The sequence below is a fragment of the Podarcis muralis genome, chromosome 9 (genome assembly GCF_964188315.1).
Source record: "Podarcis muralis chromosome 9, rPodMur119.hap1.1, whole genome shotgun sequence".
NCBI lineage: Eukaryota > Metazoa > Chordata > Lepidosauria > Squamata > Lacertidae > Podarcis > Podarcis muralis.
The window spans coordinates 78857021-78882167 of record NC_135663.1 but is presented as its reverse complement, the minus strand read 5'-3'; the positions used below and the strand labels follow the sequence as shown (position 1 = coordinate 78882167).

The following is a 25147-nucleotide window of genomic DNA, read 5'->3' as shown; positions in this document are numbered from 1 at the left end:
GCTTGGATAACAAAGGATAACAAGCATGGAGCCACATCACTCTCACTTCATGCCTGGAGAAGCTCTGAGGATGCAAGAGGGACTTTGGTGATGGGAAACCTGGTGACACAAACAGTTTGGCCGAATAACACAGGTAAGCAAAAGGGAGGGAGTCCTTGCCTTCCCGTAGGAGTGGATAACTGGGCCACAAATATGGGGAAACAGAGTGCCAGCTAAAAAATAATTCCTCCCTCAACAGGTAGTAGCAATGTCTCCTATACAGTGTAGAGCAGGGGTAGTCAACCTTTTTATACCTACCACCCACTAATGCATCTTTCTGGATGGTAAAATTTCCTTACCGCCCACCAGTGCTCGATGGAAGGAGGATTCAACTTATGCCATAGAACCTCCTGCCGCCCACCTAGAATCCTGAAACGCCCACTAGTGGGCGGTAGGGACCAGGTTGACAACCCCTGGGTAGAGGAAGAGCTTTGTTGGCCATGAAACCCTGCATGCAGGAAAACTCCTGGCATGCACAAACCAGCGAGGACAATGGGGCATACAACCACCTTTGTCAGTAAAGACAAAGTTTTTGCTCTCCAGCTATTGCTACTGTTGGACAAATACTTGTGACCCCTTTGGTCTTACACAATCAGATCCTTGGCACATAAAGTATGTTTTATTCAAACACCCAAACCCAGCCTCCAACCCCCAAAATGTAAGTCATTTTTGTTATTGACTTATGAAACGCGGGTTATTTTAACAATGGTTTGCTGTTGCATCCAAACCTAGCAGTCTTGCTTAGCCATTATTTGTTTGACCACTCCACCTCGGTATTTACTAAGTTACAGATACACAAAGAGCAACTGGGGGGGGGGGATGGGGGACCAAGCTAGCCTACTTGCTTGTGGGATGACTCATGGTTTCTTGAACAACCATGGTTAAAACAAGCCATGGCTTAAAGTTATGTGCAGCAATTATTGGAATGAGAGGTATTTCAGAAAGAGTTTTGCTGTGAGAATAACCAGCAAAATAACTTTTTTTAAAAAAATAATTATTGAGATTTTACATTTTTTAAAAACATAAAAATATAACAATATATATATAACAATATATATTTTGTTATATAATATATATTTTGTTATATTTATATAAATAAACAAAAATATAACAAAAATATAACAAAAATACCATTCCCCAATTTCCCCCTCCCCTCCACGACTTCCCTCAGCTTCCTCTTCTTGTTTTTTGGCATATTATCTCCTCCTGCTTATTTGTTATTTCTTATTCTTAAAAAAAATTTAAATAGTTATTATTATTCTCTTATCATTTTAACATCGTCATTCTATTTCCTACATTTGTTTTCTTAATTGCAAGTGTTTAATCAAACCCTTGGGTCACGGGTGGCGCTGTGGGTTAAACCACAGAGCCTAGGACTTGCTGATCAGAAGGTCGGTGGTTCGAATCCCCGAATCTCCAGCGGGAAGGTAAACGGCGTTTCCATACGCTGCTCTGGTTTGCCAGAAGTGGCTCAGTCATGCTGGCCACATGACCCAGAAGCTGTACGCCGGCTCCCTCGGCCAATAAAGCGAGATGAGCACCGCAACCCCAGAGTCAGTCACGACTGGACCTAATGGTCAGGGGTCCATTTACCATTTTTAATCAAACCCTGCAAGTGATTCCATTTCTTTACATTGATTCTGTAAGTATGATATGAATGGTTCCCAGTCTTTCTTAAAATCTCTATTGTCTTAAAATCTTTCCATTAGTTTTGCCATTTCAGGATATTCCATCAGTTTCCCTTGCCATTCTTCTTTAGTTGGTATTTCAACACTTTTCCATCTTTGTACTAGCAATATCCTAGCTGCAGTTGTAGCACACATGAAAAGTTTTTTTCTTCTCTTTTGGCAAATCTTGACCTGAAATGCCTAGCAAAAAAGCTTCTGGATTTTTCACAAAGGTTATCTTAAACATTTTTTTCAGTTCATTGTAAATCATAGCAATCGTAACTTGTGATGCATCAAGTAAAATGCATTCCAGCATCCAAGAATGGTGCCAGAGCTGGTGAAAGGGAAAGGTGGCTTGAAAGTGTTCATTTTTTGGAAGCACCGATAGGACTACATGCAAATATGGACAGCCAAACTCATGTACCTTTATCCACTATGTCCAAGAGGCAAGCAGATAGCTTGTGCAAATTTCCCACTGGTACACATTCTTCATACCAGGTATAAGACTTTAAAATCCGTTTTAAAAGCATAAATCGGTTTTACTTGTGAACTGCCTTCATATTTTGTAAATAACTATTTGGTACGACCTGAGAAAGTGTCTAGAGGAACACAATTTTCATATAAATTGGCCAGGGCTGGAGGAGTACGTCTGACAGCTATACGAAGGAGCATGCAGTGAAGGAATCCTAATTTATCTGCAGTACAGCAAAATGAGGGAAATGTGGTTTATGTACTAAGCTGCTAGATCATTCAAAGTGCTACTGCATATTAGCTTGCCAGAAAAAAACACATTGGTTTTTATGACAGAGAAGTCTTGATTCTTTTCCTCATTTTAAATTACTGTATATATTAAAAGACCATTGCTATAGTCTTCTAGTTTCTCCCATCCTATTCCTTCAGAGATCAGAACTGGCCAGCAACCTCTAAATGAAATAGTAGCTGCTTGCACTGCTTCTTCTTTTGTTGTTGGCATTGAGAAAGGCAAATTTGAGGGAGGAGATGAGAGAGGGAGAATGGAACAAAAAGAGACTTGGGTACCATCTTTAAGATCCTCACAGTTCTCTCAAGATTGATTAAAAGGAGATAATTGCAAAACCACTGAAATCTGAAAGGGCTAACTGAACAGCTAATGGGCCAGAAAAGAGCAGCTCATAGCTCCAACCACTGGCGCTTTTGCATTTCCGCTCATGCCCTGGAAGAGGGATTTTAGAAGCACATGGAACAGGAAGTACAATCCAACTACACTTCCTGCTTCCTTCCTCATAACATCACTTTCAAAATGGCAGGGCCTTCAGTTCATCAGTCACGCCCAGCTATCACATCCCTTTGTGTTTCCCTCAGAATTCTGATGTACCAATGATAATCATGCCTTAAAGTAACAAAGTGGAAAAGTTTTGGCCGGCTTTGTCATTTTTTCAGAGCAGTTGTTAGACAAGAGTGGGAGAAAGCCTGTCATGCTGATAATTACCCTCAAAACTATTTTTAAATACTTTCTATTTGACAATTGCACATTTCCATGCATGTGCTAGTATGCTGGGGTACTGGGCAGGATGAGGCCAGCAAGAGCACTTCTATGTGTGCTATGTACAGGGGCTGCTGCCCTTCCCTTGTCTCCTCCAAAGCTGGTGAGGACAGAGGCAAGAGGCACGCAGCAGTGGTGGAGAGGCTCACACCCCAGCCCAAACTGACCACACTGGGATATGTTTCCGTTTTTCAGATGCTCAACCTTGGGCAGATAAATGTATGTTTGTATGGAACATGCTAGAGGGACGCAGGTGGCGCTGTGGGTAAAAGCCTCAGTGGCTAGGACTTGCCGATCGTATGGTCGGCGGTTCGAATCCCCGCGGCGGGGTGCGCTCCCGTCGTTCGGTCCCAGCGCCTGCCAACCTAGCAGTTCGAAAGCACCCCCGGGTGCAAGTAGATAAATAGGGACCGCTTACTAGCGGGAAGGTAAACGGCGTTTCCGTGTGCGGCTGTGGCTCGCCAGAGCAGCTTGTCACGCTGGCCACGTGACCCGGAAGTGTCTGCGGACAGCGCTGGCTCCCGGCCTCTAGAGTGAGATGAGCGCACAACCCTAGAGTCTGTCAAGAGTGGCCCGTACGGGCAAGGGTACCTTTACCTTTACCTTATGGAACATGCTGAAGCTTTCCAACCAGTCTCACTAATGTAAAAATGTTACTTCCAGGAGAGACTCCACCACTTGATACAGAATGGTTGTATGAGAAAGGGCTGGAGCTGATACCAAGGGCCTTCTCGGTGGTGGCTGCTCCAAAACTATGGAACTCCCTCTCTGGAGAAACTAGACTGCCTCCCTCCTTGCCATCCTTCCACCTGCAAGTGAAGGACTTTCTGATTCCAACAGGCTTTTGGGAACTGACTACTTTCAATGACAGGGCTAGCGTCCTGTTGCTTTTATTATTTTATTATTGTAATTATTTGTATGGTTTTAATAGTGTGTGTGTGTGTGTGTGTGTGTGTGTGTGTGTGTGTTCTATCAATCAAGGTTTGTTTGATTTCATTTCTTTCTATATTTATAGCTGTTTATTTTTATTTTAAAGACCATAAAGAAGGCTGATCGCCGAAGAATTGATGCTTTTGAATTATGGTGCTGGAGGAGACTCTTGAGAGTCCCATGGACTGCAAGAAGATCAAACACATCCATTCTTAAGGAAATCAGACCTGAGTGCTCACTGGAAGGACAGATCCTGAAGCTGAGGCTCCAATACTTTGGCCACCTCATGAGAAGAGAAGACTCCCTGGAAAAGACCCTGATGTTGGGAAAGATGGAGGGCACAAGGAGAAGGGGACGACAGAGGATGAGATGGTTGGATAGTGTTCTCGAAGCTACAAACATGAGCCTGACCAAACTGCGGGAGGCGGTGGAAGACAGGAGTGCCTGGCGTGCTCTGGTCCATGGGGTCACGAAGAGTCGGACACGACTAAACGACTAAACAACAACAACAACAACAATTTTTATTTTTTAAATTTGTACCCCACCATCTGACTGGGTTGCCCCAGACACTCTGTGCAGCTTCCAGCACATATAAAAACATAATAAAACATTAGGAGCAGGCATCTGCATCTTGCCAGCCAGCAGATTAGTTCCCACCAGCTTAGTTCCTGCTCCCCCACTCTCTGGGCTTTACTTTATAGATTATAAATGCTGTATTTATTTGTCAATCAATAAAACGTGACTTTTTGCTGTATTGTGATGTTTTGTTTTAGTTGTTGCCTTGTTAAGTGTTCTTTAGATTGTAAATGTTTGTTTCACTGATGATGCGTTAATTATCTTATATGATCTATGCTGCATTTGTGATGTTCTGTTGTGTTCTACCATGTTGTCGTTATTAGTTGTTTGTGAGCCACTTTGGGATTCATTTCAATGAAAAGAGGCGTAGAAATATACAATACTGAATCAAAACCAAAGCGAGCCACTTGCCGCAGCTTGCGAAAAGTGACTGATGACGTTGCAAAGCGAGTGGTGGGCGGGACCGAGTCCAACGCGAACAAGGCGTTGGAGTGACGTCAGGCTCCTTGGGAGAGCCGATTGCGCCGCGCTTCCTGGGGGACGCAGGGAGAGAGGACGGGGCGGAGACGCTGTTTCCTAACGTAACCAAGTAAAACGCCCAAATTAGCTTTCCACCGTGTCAGCCAACGTTTCCCTCCGGGCGCGTTAATGAATGTTTTGTAAAAGAAAAGCCCCCCTAATGAAATGTCTCGCGTTGGTCTCGTCCGGCTTCCCCCCAGCGCCGAATAACCGACGTCGAAGACGCCACGGAGAGACACGAGCCGACGGCGCATGAATAATTCAAAAGGAGGCGGGGCCTGAGGGCGCGGCGGGGACGTTGACAGACTTGCGAGGGGCGGGATTGTGATGCGTGACGGCCGTGACGGCAGTTCCGGGTTCTTATGCGGGCGGCTGCGGCGGGGCTGGCGCTGCTCAGGCGGGGCTGGCAGACCGGCTGCGGAAGAAACGAAACGCGGGGATCCTGTGCAAGGAAAAGAGGCGGCCGCCCTTTGGGGAGGGGGGGGTGTCTTCCCAGTCCTTTCTTTTGCGCAGGCCGTTTGTAGGGCAGGACAGTAGACCATGGAGGGGCTTTGACAGGAGCTGCTAAGAGCACGAGATCGAGGGCGGCGGGGATCGCTTCAATTTTTATGCAGATAAATGAGATCGATAGATAGGCAGATATATGTATTTATGTACATACCGAGAGAAAGAAATCTCTGGTTTCGGAAGGGGGTTTTTCCCAATGGTTTTTTCAATGTCTTCTTTAAAGCGGGGGCTATTTTTCAGCACAGGGGGATTTCCCCCCAGTACTTTAGTGACGTGAGGAAATCCATTGAATAGAGTTGGACACCAGTCAGAAACAGGGCTGCTTCTAGATATACATATACTGAATCTTTTTTTAAAAATAACTTTGACAATTTCTATTCCGTGAAGGGCGGTGATTGTTCTCCCCCCCCCTTTTTTTTTGGTCCAGGATAGGTTTTTGTTAGTTAAAACCCTCCCCCACTTCTCTCCGCCCCCTGCCCCCCCCCAAAAGAACCCAAATACATGATTTTGCTGCCGAAGCCTCTTTTAGGAAGGAGCAGGGAAGGTCTGGTTTCGCCATCGCTGGGTACTTTGGGGGCGAAGCAAGCCAGGAAGGAAGATTGGCTCGCCCCCCCCCCCCCCAAGAAAATAAAAACTGTGCAGCAGCGAGGAGGGGGAGAAAAGAAGAAGAAGGGCAGCCTTTGCATTGACTGAAAGAGCCGCACTCTGCAGAGAGGGAGAAAAAGGAAAGCGCCGAGCAAGCGGCAGCAGCGCTTCGGCGGAGGGAGGAGGCGTCGCCCTCGGTCCTCCTCGCCGCTCCGGACGCCGCTTCCCCGAGCAGCCGAAGCAGCTTGTCAGGGGAGGGCGAGCGCCGCTGGCGGGGCTGAGCGCGGGGAAGGCGAGGCTGGAGCGCCGGGCGAAGCGGGCGGCGCCGGCGGCCCCCACCCACCGCTCTCCTCTTCTCTCCGCCCCGGCCGGCTTTAAACCCCGACCCGGACGAGGGAGTCGCCCGCTGCGTGTCAACCCGCGGCGGCCTCCCGCCTCTCCGCCGCCTCGCGAGCTGAGCCGCCCCGAAGGCTCGCTTCGCCCGCGCCGCCCTTTCTCCTCACAGCGCAGCAGCCCAAGCGCCGCCAGCGGACTCACGGCGTCCCTCGGCTCGCTCGCTCGGCCGACCCCGATGTGGCGCCCGGCGGCTGCCCGGTGGTGGTGAAGCGGCGTCGTCGCCCGCTCCCTTCTCGCCCTCCTCCCTATGGAGTCTCCCCCCAGCAGCAGCAGCAGCAGCAGCCACTTGCTGGGCAGCGCCGGGGGCCTCCTGCCCGGCGGGCTGGGCTCGGGCTTCAGCAGCCTGCAGAGCCCCGAGCTGGGCAGCCCTCACGGCGGAGGCTCCTCCTCGGCAGCCGCGGCCTCCCCTCCGCCGCCGCCGCTGCCCAGCTTCGGCACGCCGTGGTCGGTGCAGACCTCGCCGCCGCCTCCTCAGCAACCGACGCCGGGCCAGCAGCCGCCGCCGCAGCCGCCTCCTCCGGCCGCCTCAGCCGCCGCCATGGCTCCTCCGCCCAGCCCGGAGTCGTCGTCGTCTTCGGAGGGCGGCAGCAGTTTCTACGCGGCGGGCGGCGGGATGCCGTCGTCCCTCAACCCGGCTTTCTTCCAGAGCTTCTCGCCCGTGTCGACCCACGCCGCCTCGGTGGGGCCTTTCGGAAGCCCCTTCTCGCCAGCGCCGCCGCCGCCGCCGCCTCAGATCAGTTTACCTCAGCAGCAGCAGCAGCAGCAGAACCGGCGCTCGCCCGTCAGCCCGCAGCTGCAGCAGCAGCACCACCAACACCAGGCGGCCGCGGCCGCGGCGGCAGCCGCTTTCCTGCAGCAGAGGAACTCCTACAACCACCACCAGGTGGGTGCTGCGGGGGTCCTCGGGGGTCCAGGGTGGGTGGCGACCCGTAGGAGGAGATCCAGCTCGGTGGTAGCCTTTGCCGATTACTGGCCGTTTCCCCCATCTGGCCCTCCGAGTCCGATCAAGGCATTCGCGGCGAAGCAGTTTGGACCTGTCGATCGCGCAGGAAAACGGTGTATTAACAGTCGCCCTCCCCCCTTTGGAAGGCCGTAGGTTGTTTAATGGCCGGAGGGCTGGGTAAAGAGGAATTGAATTGCTTACAGAAAGCTGGTGGTGAACCAGGGTTTGTGTGTTTCTGTGTGTGTGTGTCAAAGGAAGAGGAGTGTGTGTCTATATATCTCGAAAGAGGATGTCCTATGATTGAAGGACGTTAGTGGGGTTGCTTTGGAAACACATACGTGTGTGTGTGTGTGTGATTTTTGCTTTAAAAATTGTTTTTGCTGAAAACATAAAAGAATGGGGACACACACACACACACACACTCATTTTGAATGCATGAAAATTGACCAAGGAAATATGGTGGCAAGTTCTGTTTCTCAGGTTTGAACCCTGCCCTATAGGGTTGCTCTCTTCCAAGAAGAGTTTGCCATGTATGCTGTGGCAGGAATCTGTTTTTGAGGAGAGGGACTGCATGAGGAAGGGGCTGGGGAGCCAAAGTGAGCCTGGGCAGGCTGTGTGTGCGCACATGCGAGAGAGATTTTTAAGGACACAAATCCACATGCTGAAGTGTCAAAGCAGTGTCAAGCCACCAGCTGGCTAGTGGAGCATGGTGGGGGCCCCAAGGTGCCTTCCTTCGGAGAGAGGAGTTTTTCTAGGGCTTGGGAGTAGACAAGATGTACCACACCTGACCTCCCGGTCCAATGTGCTCACAAGGGAACACTTGTGACCATGTATATGGCTTTTCTAGTGCAAAGGTTATCTCAGGGTAGGGGCAAGGGGGAATAAATATGTGCTATAATCTTTAGGATGATTTCACAAGTTACAAAATTCCAATGTGAAAAATAAGTCGTAAAAAAATAAAGATAAAATGAATCCTGTGTGTAGGTCAGTTGTGTGTGGATGATCTTATATGTTTGCTTTTTTTGCACAGTATGTGTGCATAGGGCAATCAACCATTGAGGTGTAATTGTCACATACGGCGTTCTGTATTGGACTTACATTGTGCAATACATGAAAGTGCTTTCTTTGTTGGAATTCGGTAATATGTGAAGAAGTCCTAGGAAGACAAAGGAGACCTTTAACTCCCACATCTTTTTCTTAGTTTCTGTTACAGTAATTCATAATAAATTACTGTACTAGCATTCAGTTTGCTGTTCTCTCTTCCCAATCCCAATCCTCTTGATCAAGTCTGCAGTCTTAACCCACTTAACTGGCAGAAAGCCCTATTGAATTCAGTAGAACTTACCGTACTTCTGAGTAAACATGGTTAGGCTTTTTCCATTACATATTTATTCTCTGTATATATAATATGGCCTTGACATTTCATGCACTTAACAATACAAACCTATACATGCTCACAACAAATTCACTTGAGGTAAGTAGATATAGGACTGCAGCCTGTCAGTGCAGTTTTATGCATGTCTACTTGTAAATAAACTAGGGCTTCTATGCTGAGATCTGCTGAATTTTACTGCTAGTTTTTATTGTTTATTTTGCATTGGGTTTTTCCACTGGATATTTGTAAATGGTTTTGTATTGTATTTTTACCTAACGATGATAGCCACTTTGTGGAGTATGAGCTCAAAAAGCAGATTATCAGTTTTTTCAAGCCAAATACTGTATTCAGTACAACTTACATCTGGATAAGTATGCACAGGATTTCAGTTATGAAGGGCATGGGTGTAGCCGGGGGGGGCAATCAATCAAAATCCTGACTATGCCCATGATGAAGGGTCTACATAACTTATAGTTATGTTTAAGCAATATTCACTGGGTTGTTATACTGACTACCTATATATTTTATTTGCTTTTTTCAATAGTTTTATTTTGCAGTGAATCAACAACATCATAACTTCATAATGAACAGAACAGGGCAGTTTAGAACATCTGTTTCAGACAAGTTTATTAGTTTATAGTGACTGTTTTTTGTTTAAATGAGTTATACATATGTGTAAACCAACAACCATAAGTGGTATTCCAAAATCTGGCATTCCAATCCACACACCCATAAATTGGCCTAAAGCAGCTTAAACTCAGTATCTTGATTTATCCAGGTTGTGAATAGGTCTGTACACAAATTTCCGCTTACGTTTTATTTTGCAACACTGAGCTATGTGCTAAGCAGCTTGCATAAGCAGCTGTAGATGCCAAGAAAAGTTTCAGTGTGGTATTTCAGGTTGTCCCAGTCTTTTCGCATGCAGCACTTACTGCTACCTTATGGGTGGGCTGAAAACCTTTTCTCCCATTGGTTGGAAGCTTTCTTCTTTCAATGAGCTCTGCATACTCACAGTAATATAAGTTTACAGTTTCATGTTTTCTATAACAGACTAGCTTTAAACTTCCTTGTTCATCGGGTAGTGTGCTGCATTTTGTTTGTGCTCTAGTATTGTACATTTATGCTTAGTATTAAACATTTTCCTTCTAATCTTTTTATTGATTCATTTAAAGCTCTTTAATGTTAAAGGCCTCTTGCTTCTTCTTGGAACAAGCTGGCCTAGTAGATTGCTGCTGCTCCCATTTTACAGATGGCTGAGAGAGTAAGCGGCTGCCTAGCAGGTCAATAGTGGATTGAGATCAAATGTCACCCATGATGGTGTAGAATCTAATTATGATTGTCTGTGTAACCAACTGTGTTTCTGTAATAAAGACCTACAATGACAAAACAAAAAAGAATTATAAGTTGTATTTAATGGAGAAACTAAAATAAGATTTTTAAAAAGTATCTTTGATATTCACTATTCAGTCTATTGTTGGACAAGCTAAGAATTACAGAAACAATTTCTAAGTTTTTCACAAAGCAAATGAAATCTCTTCTGCCTTTTGTGCTTTAAGCTTTATAAATAGTAGTACTTGGTGGGCATCAGACTAGCTGTAAAGATGAAAATCCTGTTACCTTCCCTGTTAGTTTTACAGTATGATGCATATTTCTCCTAAAAATTGCAGCATAAGACATTCAAGACTGATCATGTCTATCTGCAATTATATAGGACTTTAGTGTCTGCTTAATTATCCTACCCAAATGGTTTATATATCTTCTTCCCCAGGATGTATCACAACAGTCTTGAAAATATTTCACTTTGAAATAATTATATCGTGACTGTTCCTGTGAGATACTAGCTCCCATCATCCCTGACGATTGGCCATGGTGACTGGGGCTAATGGGAATAGTAACCCCATAGTTGTTGCAGCACTATAAATTGCCCCTCCCAAATTCTTTTTAAATGTATGGGGTTGTTGTTTTTTAAGCCAAGTGTTAAATTATTAACATTGGAGGTTGACACATTGCACAGCTATAGCTGTTCCCGTATCAGTGTCATTGAAAAGCTTTTCCGTCATATCACTTGACATAAAATGTTGTACCAAAAGCTAAAGAAGGAATTTTGAATGGTTATTCTGTACAACATCTCTTCCCCCCCCCCCCAACCTGGACCATCCCTCTACCTTTCCTAGGGCTACTATGCTTTTACTTACTTCTTAAGTCATCAACTTCTTATGCTTTTATTGTATATGATGATGCTTTATGGCCTAGCTTTAGCTGTTTCATAAAAAACCCCAAATATAGCTACCTTAAGCTTGTAAATAGCAACTCACCCAATCAGCTGTGATAAATAAGAATCTTTTCCAGGTGACTAGTCAGAAAACCTTTGAAAATTGTAACAGTTATTTATGTCACATCAACAGTCTGAAAGATAAAGAGCTGAGTATACATAAGTATTATGGACAGTTGAGCTGGCAAATATCTGTGGGACATTAAAGGTGCAGTCTTATACAGTACTTTGATCACCTGGGGGGCAAGCCCCATTGAACACAGTAAGACTTAATTTTGAGTTGCACTTTAAGCCTTGCATACTTCTGTAATCCTGAGAGAATCACCTCACTTATCGAAATAAATGTATATAGGAAGATAGTGTTATTGAAATAGGGATAAATACTTATTATTACGTGTGTGTGTGTGTGTGTGTGTGTGTGTGTGTGTGTGTGTGTATGAAACCTGTCATTCTCATGTCACCACTACGTACAGTGGTACCACTGGATGCGAACGGGATCCGTTCCAGAGCCCTGTTCGCATCCTGAAGCGAATGCAACCCATGTCCGCGTGTGCACGGGCCGCAATTCACTGCTTCCGCGCATGCGCGTGACATCATTTCGAGCGCGAGTGGCGAAACCCGGAAGTAACGCGCTCCGCTACTTCCGGGTCACCGCAGCGCACAACCCGAAAATACTCATCCCGAAGCTACTTTAACCTGAGGTATGACTGTATATGCTAGGTTTAAAAAAACTAAAAACTATGTTTTGTGTTTCTCCTGTTGCCCTGATCCAGAAAAAGTCAATTTGGCTTTAATAATATTGTAGTATTAAGCTTATTTGGGAGTAAGCGGAATTCTGAATTCAGCAGAAATAATTTCTGAGCAGTCATGCATAGGATTAGGCTGTGTTACCAATACTTTTAAAGAAATTGATCAGAAATATTTTCAAATAACTTTAGTATTTCTCCTTCTTCGCCTCCCCTTCTCAGCCTCTTCTGAAGACATCACCCTGGAGCAACCATCAGAGTACTGGCTGGAGCACAGGAAATATGTCTTGGGGAAGTGTGCATGGTAGAGACCATCGTAGAACTGGAAACATGGGAATTCCAGGAACTATGAACCAGATCTCTCCCTTAAAGAAGCCGTTTTCTGGTAACGTCATAGCTCCTCCCAAGTTTACTCGTTCTACTCCATCGCTGACTCCTAAATCATGGATTGAAGATAATGTTTTCCGAACAGACAGCAACAGTAACACGCTCTTACCCTTACAGGTAAGAATGGTATGTAACCACAGCCTTTTGATGTTGTTCAACTTTTGCCAACATACTGTTTTTTAAATAAGTAAGATGGCTGAAAATGTACTTTCTAACTACAGTTACATCTCCTTAATATATAGCTTGTGTTGTTTAGTTCTCTCTGTAGATATTGAATGAGATAAAACTGAATACTTCCTTAAGCATGCAACTTTTGTAACGTTTATACAGTGGAGCCTCCGGATACGAACTTAATTTGTTCTGGTACGAAACTTAATTCGTACGTACCCCAGAAAGTCCGCTTCTGCGCACGCACGCGGCGTGGTAGAGCGGTACTGCGCATGCGCACGTGATGAAACCCGGAAGTATACACTTTCGGGTTGGCCACGTTTGCAACCCGAAAGTTACGTTACCTGAAGGCCACGTAACCCGAAGGTCCACTGTATATTGTCAGAGCAATGTTTTGCACCCTGAAACTTGCTATGAAGGTCATCAGTCAGTACGGTGGAATACTTAGCATTGCGGATCTTGATACTGCATTGGTATAGCAATTACTTTCTGCTTTGCACGAATTGCAAACGTGGCACTGCAAATATTTAGATTTGGAATGCAAGTATTCTCTTTTTTATACTTTTGTCATATGATTTCCCTTGTAAATTAACTCTGGTTTCCTTGTCAGTTTTCCCTGCATTTCATACCACTGAAATGAGCAACTTGGTACTTAGAGAATCTGGGGGGGGGGGGGGGGAAGAGTTTTTTTCAGTTTTGCATAAACTACAAAACAAGGCAATAGCCGAAATATCAAAGAAAATGTGTTGTATTATCACTTCTTTCAATGAGTACATGAGTGATGTAGACACATATCAAAGAACAACTATTAATAAGTCCATATGTCATGCTTTTCTACAAAGCATGGCATATGGACTTATTAATGAAAATTATTTGTATTAGTATGAGTAATATAGTCCCACCATAAAGTAAAGTATGTTCTGGGTGTTTGAGAGCTTTGGGGACTTTACATTGTACATTATCATTTCTCTGGTTATCAAGTTCCATGCATTGTTATACCATAAAGAAATTTGCAGATCCTATTGTCTTCAATTTTTGCAACATGGATAATCCTAGGTGGTACCAGCAGCCATGTTGTAAGTTCTTTGGGGTGCAGTTGTCGAGTTTGGTTGTGCCATATATTTAAAAGCCAACCTTGTAGAGTTATTTGAATAGAAGTTTTGAAGATAATGGAAAACTAATGAAACACATTATGCCATGACTTTTTTTTACAATCAGACACTCCCAACACAGGTGAAAAAATGTTCCCTGGGCCCCAAGAGTCTGGTGCTGTTGATGTTGTGTACACTAGCAGATGTTGCAACCAAGGCTAGGATTAGAGTTCAATAAGATGTTATCCAGAGCAGTGTTAAAGTATATTGCACATAAAAAAAAATCTTAATAGATAACAGTGGAGTGGCTTGCCTAGACAGTACTGAGAAAACAATCTGTGTAGAAGATCACAAACTATAAATCAACCATGTTGTGTTGAAAATGGAATTTCAATGTAGATCGCCTCAGATCAAAGATACAGGAGGCAACACTTTCATTCGACATTGAGTAGGCCTTTAGTGGGCATAGTTTTGTGCTCCCCATTTAGGCTGGAAGCTTGCATCCTACAGGGCAGAATTGTGTAGAAATGATTTTGAAGTAACTGGATTTAACTGCAGCAGATGGCTTTGTATAAATCTGTGTGTCCTATCTTGAAAATCATCTTTCATTCAACACTTAGTTTTTGCATGTGTTAGGTATTAAGTTCTGAAACTTCATAATACTATTGTTGGGCCAGCTTTTCTTGATGCATTTGTAGATGTTTGAGTGGCACAGAAATTTGAGGTATTTCTCAAATGATACATGTGTACTTGTACAGAATTTAGTGGCTTTAAAATATTTTTTTGATAAAGTCCCAGAGTTTATATTGCTTATGGTTTTGGGAATGCAAATTGAAAATTGTTCCACACACACTGTATTTTTTTTAATAAAAAAAGTGTTATGGTTAATATTGCTGTGTTGAGAAGCAACTTGGATATTGTGTACTGGTAATTGGGTAGAGTTGTCATTCAGGAATAGGAGGTCTTATTCTATTTTGCCTTGGCTGTTAATACTGCTTACTATACTGCTAAGCCAGTGCCCCATATATCAACAGAGTCTTTCCTCTACTCTTTCTCCATTTGAAAGTATTCTCAAAGAACGAAAAATACCTTAATCTTAACAGTGAGGTTAGTAGTCAGTATGACCATTATCTTTCATTTATTAATGTGCAGTGGCATATCCATTACTATGAGAAATCTGGAGATCACTTTCAAGGAAGTCTTGTTGAGAAGGAATTGAATTTTCCTAGCACTGAAAACACAATACTTTGCTATTGGGAAAACATGAATTTATTCCTTATACAGTACACTTCTTAGTGCTGTGTGTAGTAGATTTCATAAATGTGTTGCGACATCCATGGTAACAAAGGATGCATGTTTGACTCCACCCTTGCACCATTTTATACAGTTTTTGAAACTAATTTTATCATATTGAACCTAAGCTCTCCCAGGCTGTAACATTAAAGCATGTGAATTAAAAAGAAGAGGAGCAGCATGAGCTACAGACATTCTCATTCTGACCTTGTAGTATTTATGTCAAGTCTACTTTTTTATATAAAATAAACTTTAATCTGAAGTTGATAGTAGTTAGGATCATTTTGTTCTGTATAGCATAAAATTGTTTATGAATTGTAAGCAAGCAGATAAAACAAGTATAAGACAATAGGATTGTTGTTGTTGTTTCCCACACTTCTGGAATAGCAAATGGCTTTTGCACATTTTATGAGTGGAGAGATTGGCAGCTATTGTAGCTGAGACAGCACCATAACAGTTCAGTTATTCCTCTGAGCATGTTCTATGATTGTGATTATTCCTCATTGCATCTTGGCTGTGTTAAGTATGGATGATCTACACGGGCACCTGTACAGTGCTATCTTCCAGCTACCGGTAATTCTCTGCCTGTGTTATATGACATGATTATTCATGCCATCCTACTGGCTTATTGGCTTCTGCTATTAAAAGCAAAATTGCAAGATCTTTTCCCAACAAACACTGTGTGATCTCGAGGTAAATAAGGCTTTTATTTTATATTCACCCAAAAGGAAAGCAATGCCCAATCTGGTGATAACAGAATAAATGATATAAGGAGGGAGCTGCAGCCCAGAATAGGAAAAGAGGCAGTAAGGGAACACCAGGCTACTTTAAATGAATTCAAATCTCCAGGGCCTGATGAACTGCATCCAAGGGTACTAAAGGAGCTTGCAGGTGTATTTTAAGAGCCCTTGTCTATTATCTTTGAGAATTCTTGGAGAGCAGGTGAGGACCCTGCAGACTGGAGGCAGGCAAATATTGTCCCCATCTTCAAAAAGGGGGAAAGGGATGACCCAGGAAATACCAACCGGTGAGCTTGACATCGATACCAGGGAAGATCCTAGAACAGATAATTCAACTGTTGGTCTGTGAGCATTTAGAAAGGGATGCTGTGATTACTAAGCCCCAGCATGGGTTTCTCACAAATAAGTCATGCCAGACCAATCTGATTTCTTTTTTTGATGGAATTACAAACTTGGTAGATCATGGAAATGTTGTGGACATAGTGTATCCTGATTTCAGTAAGGCTTAAAGTCTGTCATGATATTCTCACAAGGAAGCTGCTAAAATGTGGGTTGAACAAGGTAAATGTTAGGTGGATTTGTAGCTGGTTGACTGACTGAACCCAAAGAGTACTCATTAATGGTTCCTTGTCACCCTGGAAAAAAGTAACAAGTGGGGTTCCACACGGTTCTGTCTTGGGCCTGTTGTTGTTTAATGTCTTTATAAATGACTTGGATGAAGAAATTGAGGGGATGCTAATCAAATTTGCAGATGACACCAAACTGGGAGGGGTAGCTAATGCTGCAGAAGACAAAATCAGAATTCAAAATGACCTTAACAGATTGAAGAACTGGGCACAAGCTAACAAAATGAATTTCAGTAGGGGCAAATGTAAGGTTCTGCACTTAGGCAGGAAGAACCAGATGCAGAAATATAGGATTGGGGACACCTGGCTTACTAGCAGTACATGTGAAAAGGATCTGGGTCTTGGTGGCCTTATTACCTTTGGTGCTCTAAAATGCTATGCAGAAGCTAGTATACTAGAACCCCAACAACACTTTCCCCGTGGAGTGGAATATGAGCACAAACTGCACCCAGTCATGTGGGGCAGAACATTTTGTAGCTTTATTTTCTGTGGAAACTAAGTATGGATGTGTAGAAACAAACTTCAAATAGTTTTAGACAAGCTAGGCACTTTCAAAGTTTTTAGCTTAGTGCATTAAATACAAATAAAACAGCCATACTAAATTAGAACTCTGTAGGGCACCAAATTCTACTCTCCCTCCCCTCATGCTAACTGAAAGTTTTCAGATGTAAGTTAACCTGCAAATTACCCTAATTTGCAGGCTAGACAATGAGATTGAATTTTCCAGTTCATTTCCCCCCTCAAACCCCATTTCTCTGATTGCACCTGTATGTTTTGACCTATACATCTTGCCCTCCCTGATCTAGATGTCAAATACCCTCGTTCATATGCACTTTTAGCAAAAAAATAAAATATGCCATCAGTATCTAATCACAGATCTTGTGCATCACATGTAGTTTGTCTCTGTAATAGAGCAATCTCTTCCTGTTGTCTGGACTGAAACACCTTGATGAATCTATGTATGCATGTAATAGTGCCCTGTACCTATAGTAGAAAGCTGTTGACACATTAGTAGGTTGTCATGAATTTTAGCTTTTCCTCACATTTAATGCTGTTTTCACATGTAAAGTTTTATGTGCAGGACTTGTGCAGTTTCTCATATGGAAGTATTTTAGATTAAGATTTGTGCAAAGCATGAATACAATACCCTCCCTCATTGTACTTTGAGGTACTCTTCCTCTGAATCTGGAGACTCCATTTAGTGTACATGATTAATAGCTGATAAACATATGCTCCATGAATTTGTCTAATCCCCCTTTAAAGTCATCTCACTCCCTGGTCTTCACCATTTATTGTGCCAAGAGAACTCTCATGATGCATTGTGTGAAGATGTCCTTTCTTTTGTCTTCCTTTAATCAATTGCCAATAAATTTCATTGAATGACCCATATTGTACTTTTTATTGTTTTTTCATGTATAAAAAGCCCCTCTCTTTTCCAGTTCTTCACATCATGCCTAATTTAAGGCATGTTGTTTTTATTATTGCTTGTTAGCCGCCCTGAGCCCGGCCTTGGCTGGGGAGGGCGGGGTATAAATAATAATAATAATAATAATAATAATAATAATAATAATAATAATTATTATTATTATTATTGTTGTTGTTGTTGTTGTTGTTGTTGTTGTTGTTGTTGTTGTTGTTGTCATGCAATTATTTGACTTAAACCCTTATCTCCATAGTTTTAAATATCAATTGGCTTCTTTCTAACCCCATGTTGAGGAGGTCAGCTTTAGTGATAGACCTGAAGAAGGGAAGATGCTTAGGAGAGCGTCTCACACCCCCTCCTTTGCCCTGCAGTACTACCAGTTGAGTCTTAATATCCAGTAGTCGCTGCTGTCACCACTCCTTTTTGGTCACCTATATCCCCAGAAACAAGGGGTAGGGGATGAGGATATCCAATTAATGGTTAAATCCCGGGATCCTGGACTAGCAGATTTCATGTCTCCAGCCAATTCCTTGCAGTTGAGCTAGGTTTTTAAATACTCTCTCTCCTCTCCCTTCTCCCTGAAGAGAGTGACCTTTGGATCTTTCTGACCAATGAGAGCCATAGTCATGTTGTCAGATTTGTCACATATCCCAGGTAGGCTTCTTAAGTACCTTTTTCCATGTGAGTAGAATTAGTGGGAGATACATGACAGTCTGGCTTAGAGAAATGATGGAGGTAGGAGACCAAGGTCCTGTGTGACAGCAGGTCACATATTTTTTGGTAAGGGAACACCAGTTCCACATTTGAGGGTTTTTAAAAACAGTAAAATATTTGAATATAACTTGGATTAAAACAAGATAATATCAAAAACCAGAGTAATAGCTTTCAACTTTAAATAAGTTCTTTCTAGGGAAGTTAGAATGGACTGAAAGGTCTATAAAATATCTTGGTGAATTCTTAAGAAGGATATACAGTATATTAATGTAATTAAGAATAACTTCAGACTCTTAAGAAAATCAAGGTCTGGTGGTCTTGTTTATCAATTTAAATATCTCATTTGGATGAGGGTAATTAAGAATATAAGAACTGGAGTTGCAGCATTGTGAAACGGGGAGAAAGTGAATGGCTTAGTGTTGCATGAATGCACCTAACCTCCTCCCAGGCCCAGTGTTCGGAATTAGCCAGGCACATTTTGCACCTGGTTTTTGACACTTGTGACCAAATGAAGATGTCTGGATGGTGCCTGACATCTCCACCATCTTGAGTGCATGCCTGAGGTTCATTGGACTGTTTTCACACACTAATACCACATCCTGTACAATTCTATCAGTTATATTTTATCTGTACAATTGAAAATAATTTCAGGAACCAAAATGCTTTTTCTGTGCAGCCTGGGCAGGAACAGTCACCGTTACGAAAAAGAGGTAGGAATAGGCTAATACATATGTGGACTCTCCCTGGATCGTGTGACTTTAAGTTCTCAAAGTTCTTAACCTAGCTCAAGGTTGTCATCTGAACTAGCCAGATATTTAATTGATAATCAGTCATAGTCCATCATATAAGACTTTAGAGCCATCTTACCCCTAGACATTTTGTTTTGCTGACTCTAACCTTGGTTTATGGAGCCATTTGGCACTGAGCTTATGTATCTAAGTTTCGGACACTGCCCAGGCCTATTCACTCTGCTTCAACCCACATGACCAAGAGAAGGAGTTCAGAACTTTCCACTTTGGCTCTTAGTTATGGTTTGGGAAACAAAGGCAAACACAAAACGTGGGAAGAGAGTAGGCTCACTCACGTCACCTTGAACCATGACTTAGCATGACATCTGAATGGAGCCAGTGTTTCTTCACTCTGTCCAGATTGTGTATAATTTTATAAACTTCTGCCATATTCCTTCCTCAGTAAATCTTTTACTATGCTAAATAGTTCCAAATACTTTTGCCTTTCCTCATAGAGAGGATGTTTCATTACCTTTATCATTCTTGTTGTCCTTTTATGTACCTTCTTCTGTTCTATGTTGTCCTCCTTGAGAGGAAGAGACTAGCAATTTTCTTTTCAGCCCCCTTAATCATTCCCAACATGGAATTTGCTGTTGCTATCCCAGCTGCAACATGCAAACTTTACATTTTCATTGTGCTGTTTTTTATCTTCTGGTCTGTGACTGTCAGTTTAGACCTCCCCACCATCACCTGTGTATAGGTGAAGTTAGGATTATTTATTTCCTTCACTGGGCATTACCTTGAAGCAAGGAATTCTCATATAAATGATAATGAAATCATTCTGAATTTAACCAAAAGGGACCTTTTTTAGAAACCTGTTGATTTTTATCCCAGATAAGACTATGAGATTCACAGATATCATTAAAATTTATCAGATGTAGCAAAAAGCTGAAAAGTGAAGCAGAAAATTATTTTATGATTAGGAAAAAGGATTGTAGTGCTAAGCCTACAGTTGCATTACAAATAATCCAAACTGGTATTTTTATTAGACTGGCTCAGTGACCATTGTGATCCATCTTGGATATCCCATGAACAAGTAAAATATTTTTTATAGAGATTGTATTCAAACCTTGGGCAAATACGTTAATTTCGCTCCAGAAACCTTACCCTAAGTAGTTCAATATGTGAATTTTAACCCATTTGCAACTTAGAAATGCCAGCATTTGAGGAAAATGCTATTATAGAGAGCTATAAATACTACATTGTTAATAACATATGCAGAGATTACAGGTTCGTTTCAGCAAAACTGAATCCAAGATATATTGAACTAGCAGTTTTTTTCAAGCTGCAACTGCTGTATCTTAAAGTAGTTTCTCCATAGTCTTCCAGCTTTTAATATGCAGCTTTTTAATACTTTGCCACTTTAACGTGTAGCTATTTTATTGTTCCTTTATCATTGCTAACAAATATTGTAAAGCTCATATAGTCAATTATGATTAAGTGGTAAAGCTGTCATGGCCTATGACCCTTGCTCAATTGTTACAGCTTTTGAACAGCAAACACATCGAAATCTGTGGTTCCAAAAAGCAAAATATTAGACTTGAGTAACAACTTCTGTTGTTTTTTCTCTGTGTTAGTTTTGTATCCAGGAAATACATATTCTTATTTTGCATTATTCTGACCTTACTGATAGCTCTTTTTCTTGTTTGGAAATCACTTGGAGGTAATCAGAGGTTCTGAACAACTGTGTGTGCAAGTTTCAGAAGGAATTACATATTAATGTATTGCAGCAAAGAGAATTGTGGTATAACCTTTTTACTTTAGAGCACACTTTATTCAGGTAGCGATGTAGGCATCCATGAAAGCTTGCATCATTTGTGTCAAGAGACTTCCAAGGTTTAGAGTACCTTGGCTGATACACCAACAGCAAGCATATCTGGGAGGAGATGGCCTGACACCACTTATCCACACCCTATTACACCTCCTGCTTCAACAATACAGAGGTCACAAACATTTTTGGGATCTGTGGACACATTCATTATAGGATTAAAATGGATCCTTTTGAATTTGCATTATGTTATATGGGGTCCTTATGTTAAATTAAACTTTGCAGTGGTAGACTGCATGGTAAAAAAATCACAGATGCAGTGCTTGTTAGCACCCTAAAATATTGATTCGAGGTACAGATCCTCATGGATCTTCATATTTTTTTACAAAGTATGCCAATAAAATCAGCAACAAATCACAGAACACAGATGTGAACTACAATTTGATGGTAGTTTGACTGGATCCTTTGAAAAATTTTGAGAATCTATATGGATCTGTGTCGTGTTGGGAACTAAATCCTATTATTTTTACGGTTTAGTCAATGAAGACAGCTGGGATCTGTGATTTGAAAGAGGTGGGGGAAACTGAAAATTTAGTCAGTTCCAATGGTATCCATTTCACTGGATCCAGCTTCCGTATGTGGGTGTTCCATCTGTCTGTCTGTTTCTCTTGTGCACTTTTCCACACTTACCTTTCCTCCATTCCTTACAGACACAGTCTGCAGTTTAAAGCTCTGTGTCCAAGCACCTCTCCCTCCACCATGAAAACCTGCTCTTTAAAGCTCTGTCAGAGCAAACTTCAATCCATGGAAAACTCGAATTGACATTTGCTCTGATTCAGCTATCCTTCCCTTCCCACCTTCTTGGCCACTCTGCTTTTTATTCAGCTGCTCAGGTTGCAGTCTGAGCCTTGAAAAGTATAGAAAGATGAAAGACAAAGTTGGAAGGGTAATGTTCTTTCCCACTTCATTTCAACTCAATGTACTTTTCAAAGCTTAGATCAGCATTTCAGCTGCTGACCCATTCCATGAGGAGCACAGAGCTGAAATAATAATAATTTTATTATTTATATTCCGCTCATCTGGCTGGGTTGCCCCAGCCACTCTGGGCAGTTAAAAAGAATGCTGCTCTTCCAGTTTCCTCCTTCATTGTTGCATACTTCTCAAGGGAAGCAAAGCTAATCTGTCCTTACCCGCACATAATGTTGGGGACGGTGAGAATATATATATATATGGGTTCAGAAGCACGGCAGGTGCCAGAGATACTCCTCGTAGGTACCATTTTGCCCAAGAGTGTCACATAAACATACTCAGGATTATTTTAACACTGTGTATACAGGCTCTTTAAAAAAATAATCCAGAAAGTACAGTTGGGCTGCAAGATGGTGAACTGGGTCTAGATGATTCAGTAACAGTATGCTGGTGTCTTATCAGCTACACTGGCTGACAGGCCTCATCTGCACTACAGTGGAACCTCGTGTTACATCCCATCCTCCTAACGAATGCTTCAGGTAATGAGCTCTGCTAACCCGGAAGTAGTTGCCCCTTGTTGTGAACTTTGCCCCGGGATGCGAGCGGAAGTCGCGCACCGGCGGTGCAGCAGCAGCGTGAGGCTCCATTAGCGAAAGCGCACCTCATGTTAAGAATGGTTTCAGCTTAAGAACAGGCCTCCGGAACGGATTAAGTTCGTAGGTGGAGGTATACATTATAGGTATACAGTAGGTACAGTAGGAGGTATACAGTATACATACTGTATACATTAAAAGCAGCATCATAATACTTTAAACAATCATGGCTTCTCCCAAAGAATCCTGGGAACTGTCATTTGTTAAAGATGCAGAGAGAGAGTTGTTAGGAGAGACCTTTTCCCCTACAGAACTACAATTCCCAGGGAAGAGGGATTGGCTGTCAAACCAGGGGTCTTCTAACAACTCTCAATCCTTAAACTACAGTTCCCAGAATTCTTTGGGGAAACCCAACAACTATTTAAAATTATATGATACTGCATTAAATGTATAGTGCAGATGAGGTCCCAGTCTCTTTTCTGACTCTTGGTTTTAACCTTAAATGCCCTCAATTGGCTTAGGACCAGGACATCTTAAAATAATCTTCTCCCAGTTATATCCACCCACATTTTGAGATAGTCTTCTTTAGGGATGAGCATACCTTTCAACTATGGTGTTCTCAGTTTCTGATTTTTCTAATTTCAGTTTTCCAAATTTCTGCAGCAATTCGTGGATTAGAAATATTAATAATGAAAATTCATCAGCATTTTAGTACAAATTTCTTCTAATAATTACATGTTTATTGTACAGTTTTGACTACACATTTTGCAAGAATTCCCCCTAATATTTTGTATGTTATTTTCATAAATATATTCATTTTTATGAACACTTTCCACTGATACAGGCAATTTTATAAACATTGGTTGGAGAGTTGCACTGCAAAATTCAGATAAGTGCAAATTTCGAATGATAGCTGCATTTCGTCCTTATATTGTTTCAGAAGTGAACATTGGGCAGGTTCACCTTTAAATGTAAATGATATCTAATTTCTCCCCTATCCCTACTCTTCAGGGTCTCTACTCCTAATACCCTTGCCAAATGGTAGCTACCAGGAGAAGGGCCTTCTTGTTGGTAGCATATCAGCTGTCCCCTGAGAGGCTTCCCTGGTGCCAGTCTCACCTTCACAATCATTTTGGCACAAGGTGAAGACTACTTGGTACTCCTAGGTTGTGTTCTTAGGTGTATTTCCTCTTCTTAAAGATTAAATTTAGGTCCTTCCATTGGCTCAACAATTGTGTGATGCTGGCAAAGTTTAAGGTTTGGGAATCTAACATGTCTATTTTAATGCCAGCCGTGTCTCCATTGTTGCTGTTAGTCTTTCATCCCTCTTTCTTCAATAGACAGAGCTTTCGAGTCTGAGGTATGGTGTGCTAAGTGGTTGTATTGGTTCTCCAATTTCTTTATGCAGAACACTAATTACTGAACACATGGTTAGAGAGAATTTTAGAGCCACATGGTTCTCTTGGGTTCAGCTGTGCTCTTTTTTTGTTGAAGCCTGAGATTTACGATGTTGCCTATAGAAGGCTTACTTTGTTTGCTGGAGACTGTGAGTAGTAAGACGGGTTTGGCCCCAAACATGTATAGGTTACTGATAAACCATGAGGAAGGTGCAGTAGATGGTCTTTGTATGTGTTGAAAAGAAAATAGTTAAGTAGAAATAGATGATGGACAACTGATCTCACTTTGGGATAAACCTTTCAAATCAATAACTCTGATTAAGGGATCATTATTAAAACTAATTCATAACTGCTATCTTATTCCACAGAAGTATGTCATATCAACCCTAGATCCCCTCTCCATTGTGTTGGAGAGAGTTCAGGTAACTGATACTTACCTTCATATGTGGTGGGGAAGCCACAGAGTTTGGGAATTTTGCCAGTGAGTTTTAGTGAAATTAGAGCCATTACAAGACAGGCTGTAAAAAAACTCGCTGCAACTGGCTCTTTTAAATTTATTTCTAGGTCATCACAGAAGTATGAAAAGTAGCAAACTAATAAACAGTTTGTTATCTGCAGTCAGTGTTGGTGGCATGTGCCTGGTGTGACTTCTGTCCAGTAACTATAGATTCTGCTACCAAAAGGTCTAAGGAAGTAGCATTACTTGAGAAATTGATACATAAGTTTAAGTGGATGTGGAAATTGAGTCAATGTGGACATGACTTGTTTTTGGCAGCTTGGCGTGATTTTATTGTTTTTACAAACATGAAGGAACATGGTTGTCCTCTACCTGACAGATAACAAAGTTGAGTAAGTATAACCTAGTACTGACATTGTTGTCAGTCCACCACAGTTCCTCTGTAATTGATTTCATACATTTTAGGGGATTTTTTTTAACCTATATTGACTCAGATTATTATTTTTGCTTTGTTTGTTTAGTGATTTTATATTTGAAATACATACTTTGCTATAATTGTAAAATTTCATAAAAGTTCTGCATGGTTCCCCAGCTCCGTTCCCATGGTAACAATTGCTCTGATAACATCCTACTTTGATTGCTGTAAAGTTTTTTGA

The 25147-nt window shown here is 42.1% G+C and overlaps 1 protein-coding gene across 4 annotated transcripts in view; it reads left to right on the top strand.

Annotated features, from left to right (window-relative positions):
- The first annotated feature begins 5600 nt into the window (after positions 1-5600).
- Positions 5601-25147, top strand: part of CPEB2 (cytoplasmic polyadenylation element binding protein 2) — a 65606-nt gene continuing 46059 nt past the window's right edge. For 2 of the 4 annotated variants that reach the window (XM_028743160.2, XM_028743158.2), the window contains exons 1-2: positions 5601-7624; positions 12300-12590. In XM_028743160.2, the coding sequence (XP_028598993.2) occupies positions 6989-7624; positions 12300-12590 (927 nt within the window). In that variant the 5' untranslated portion in view covers positions 5601-6988. The remainder of the gene's footprint in view (positions 7625-12299; positions 12591-25147) is intronic. The other 2 variants (XM_028743161.2, XM_028743159.2) reach the window with 1 other exon arrangement.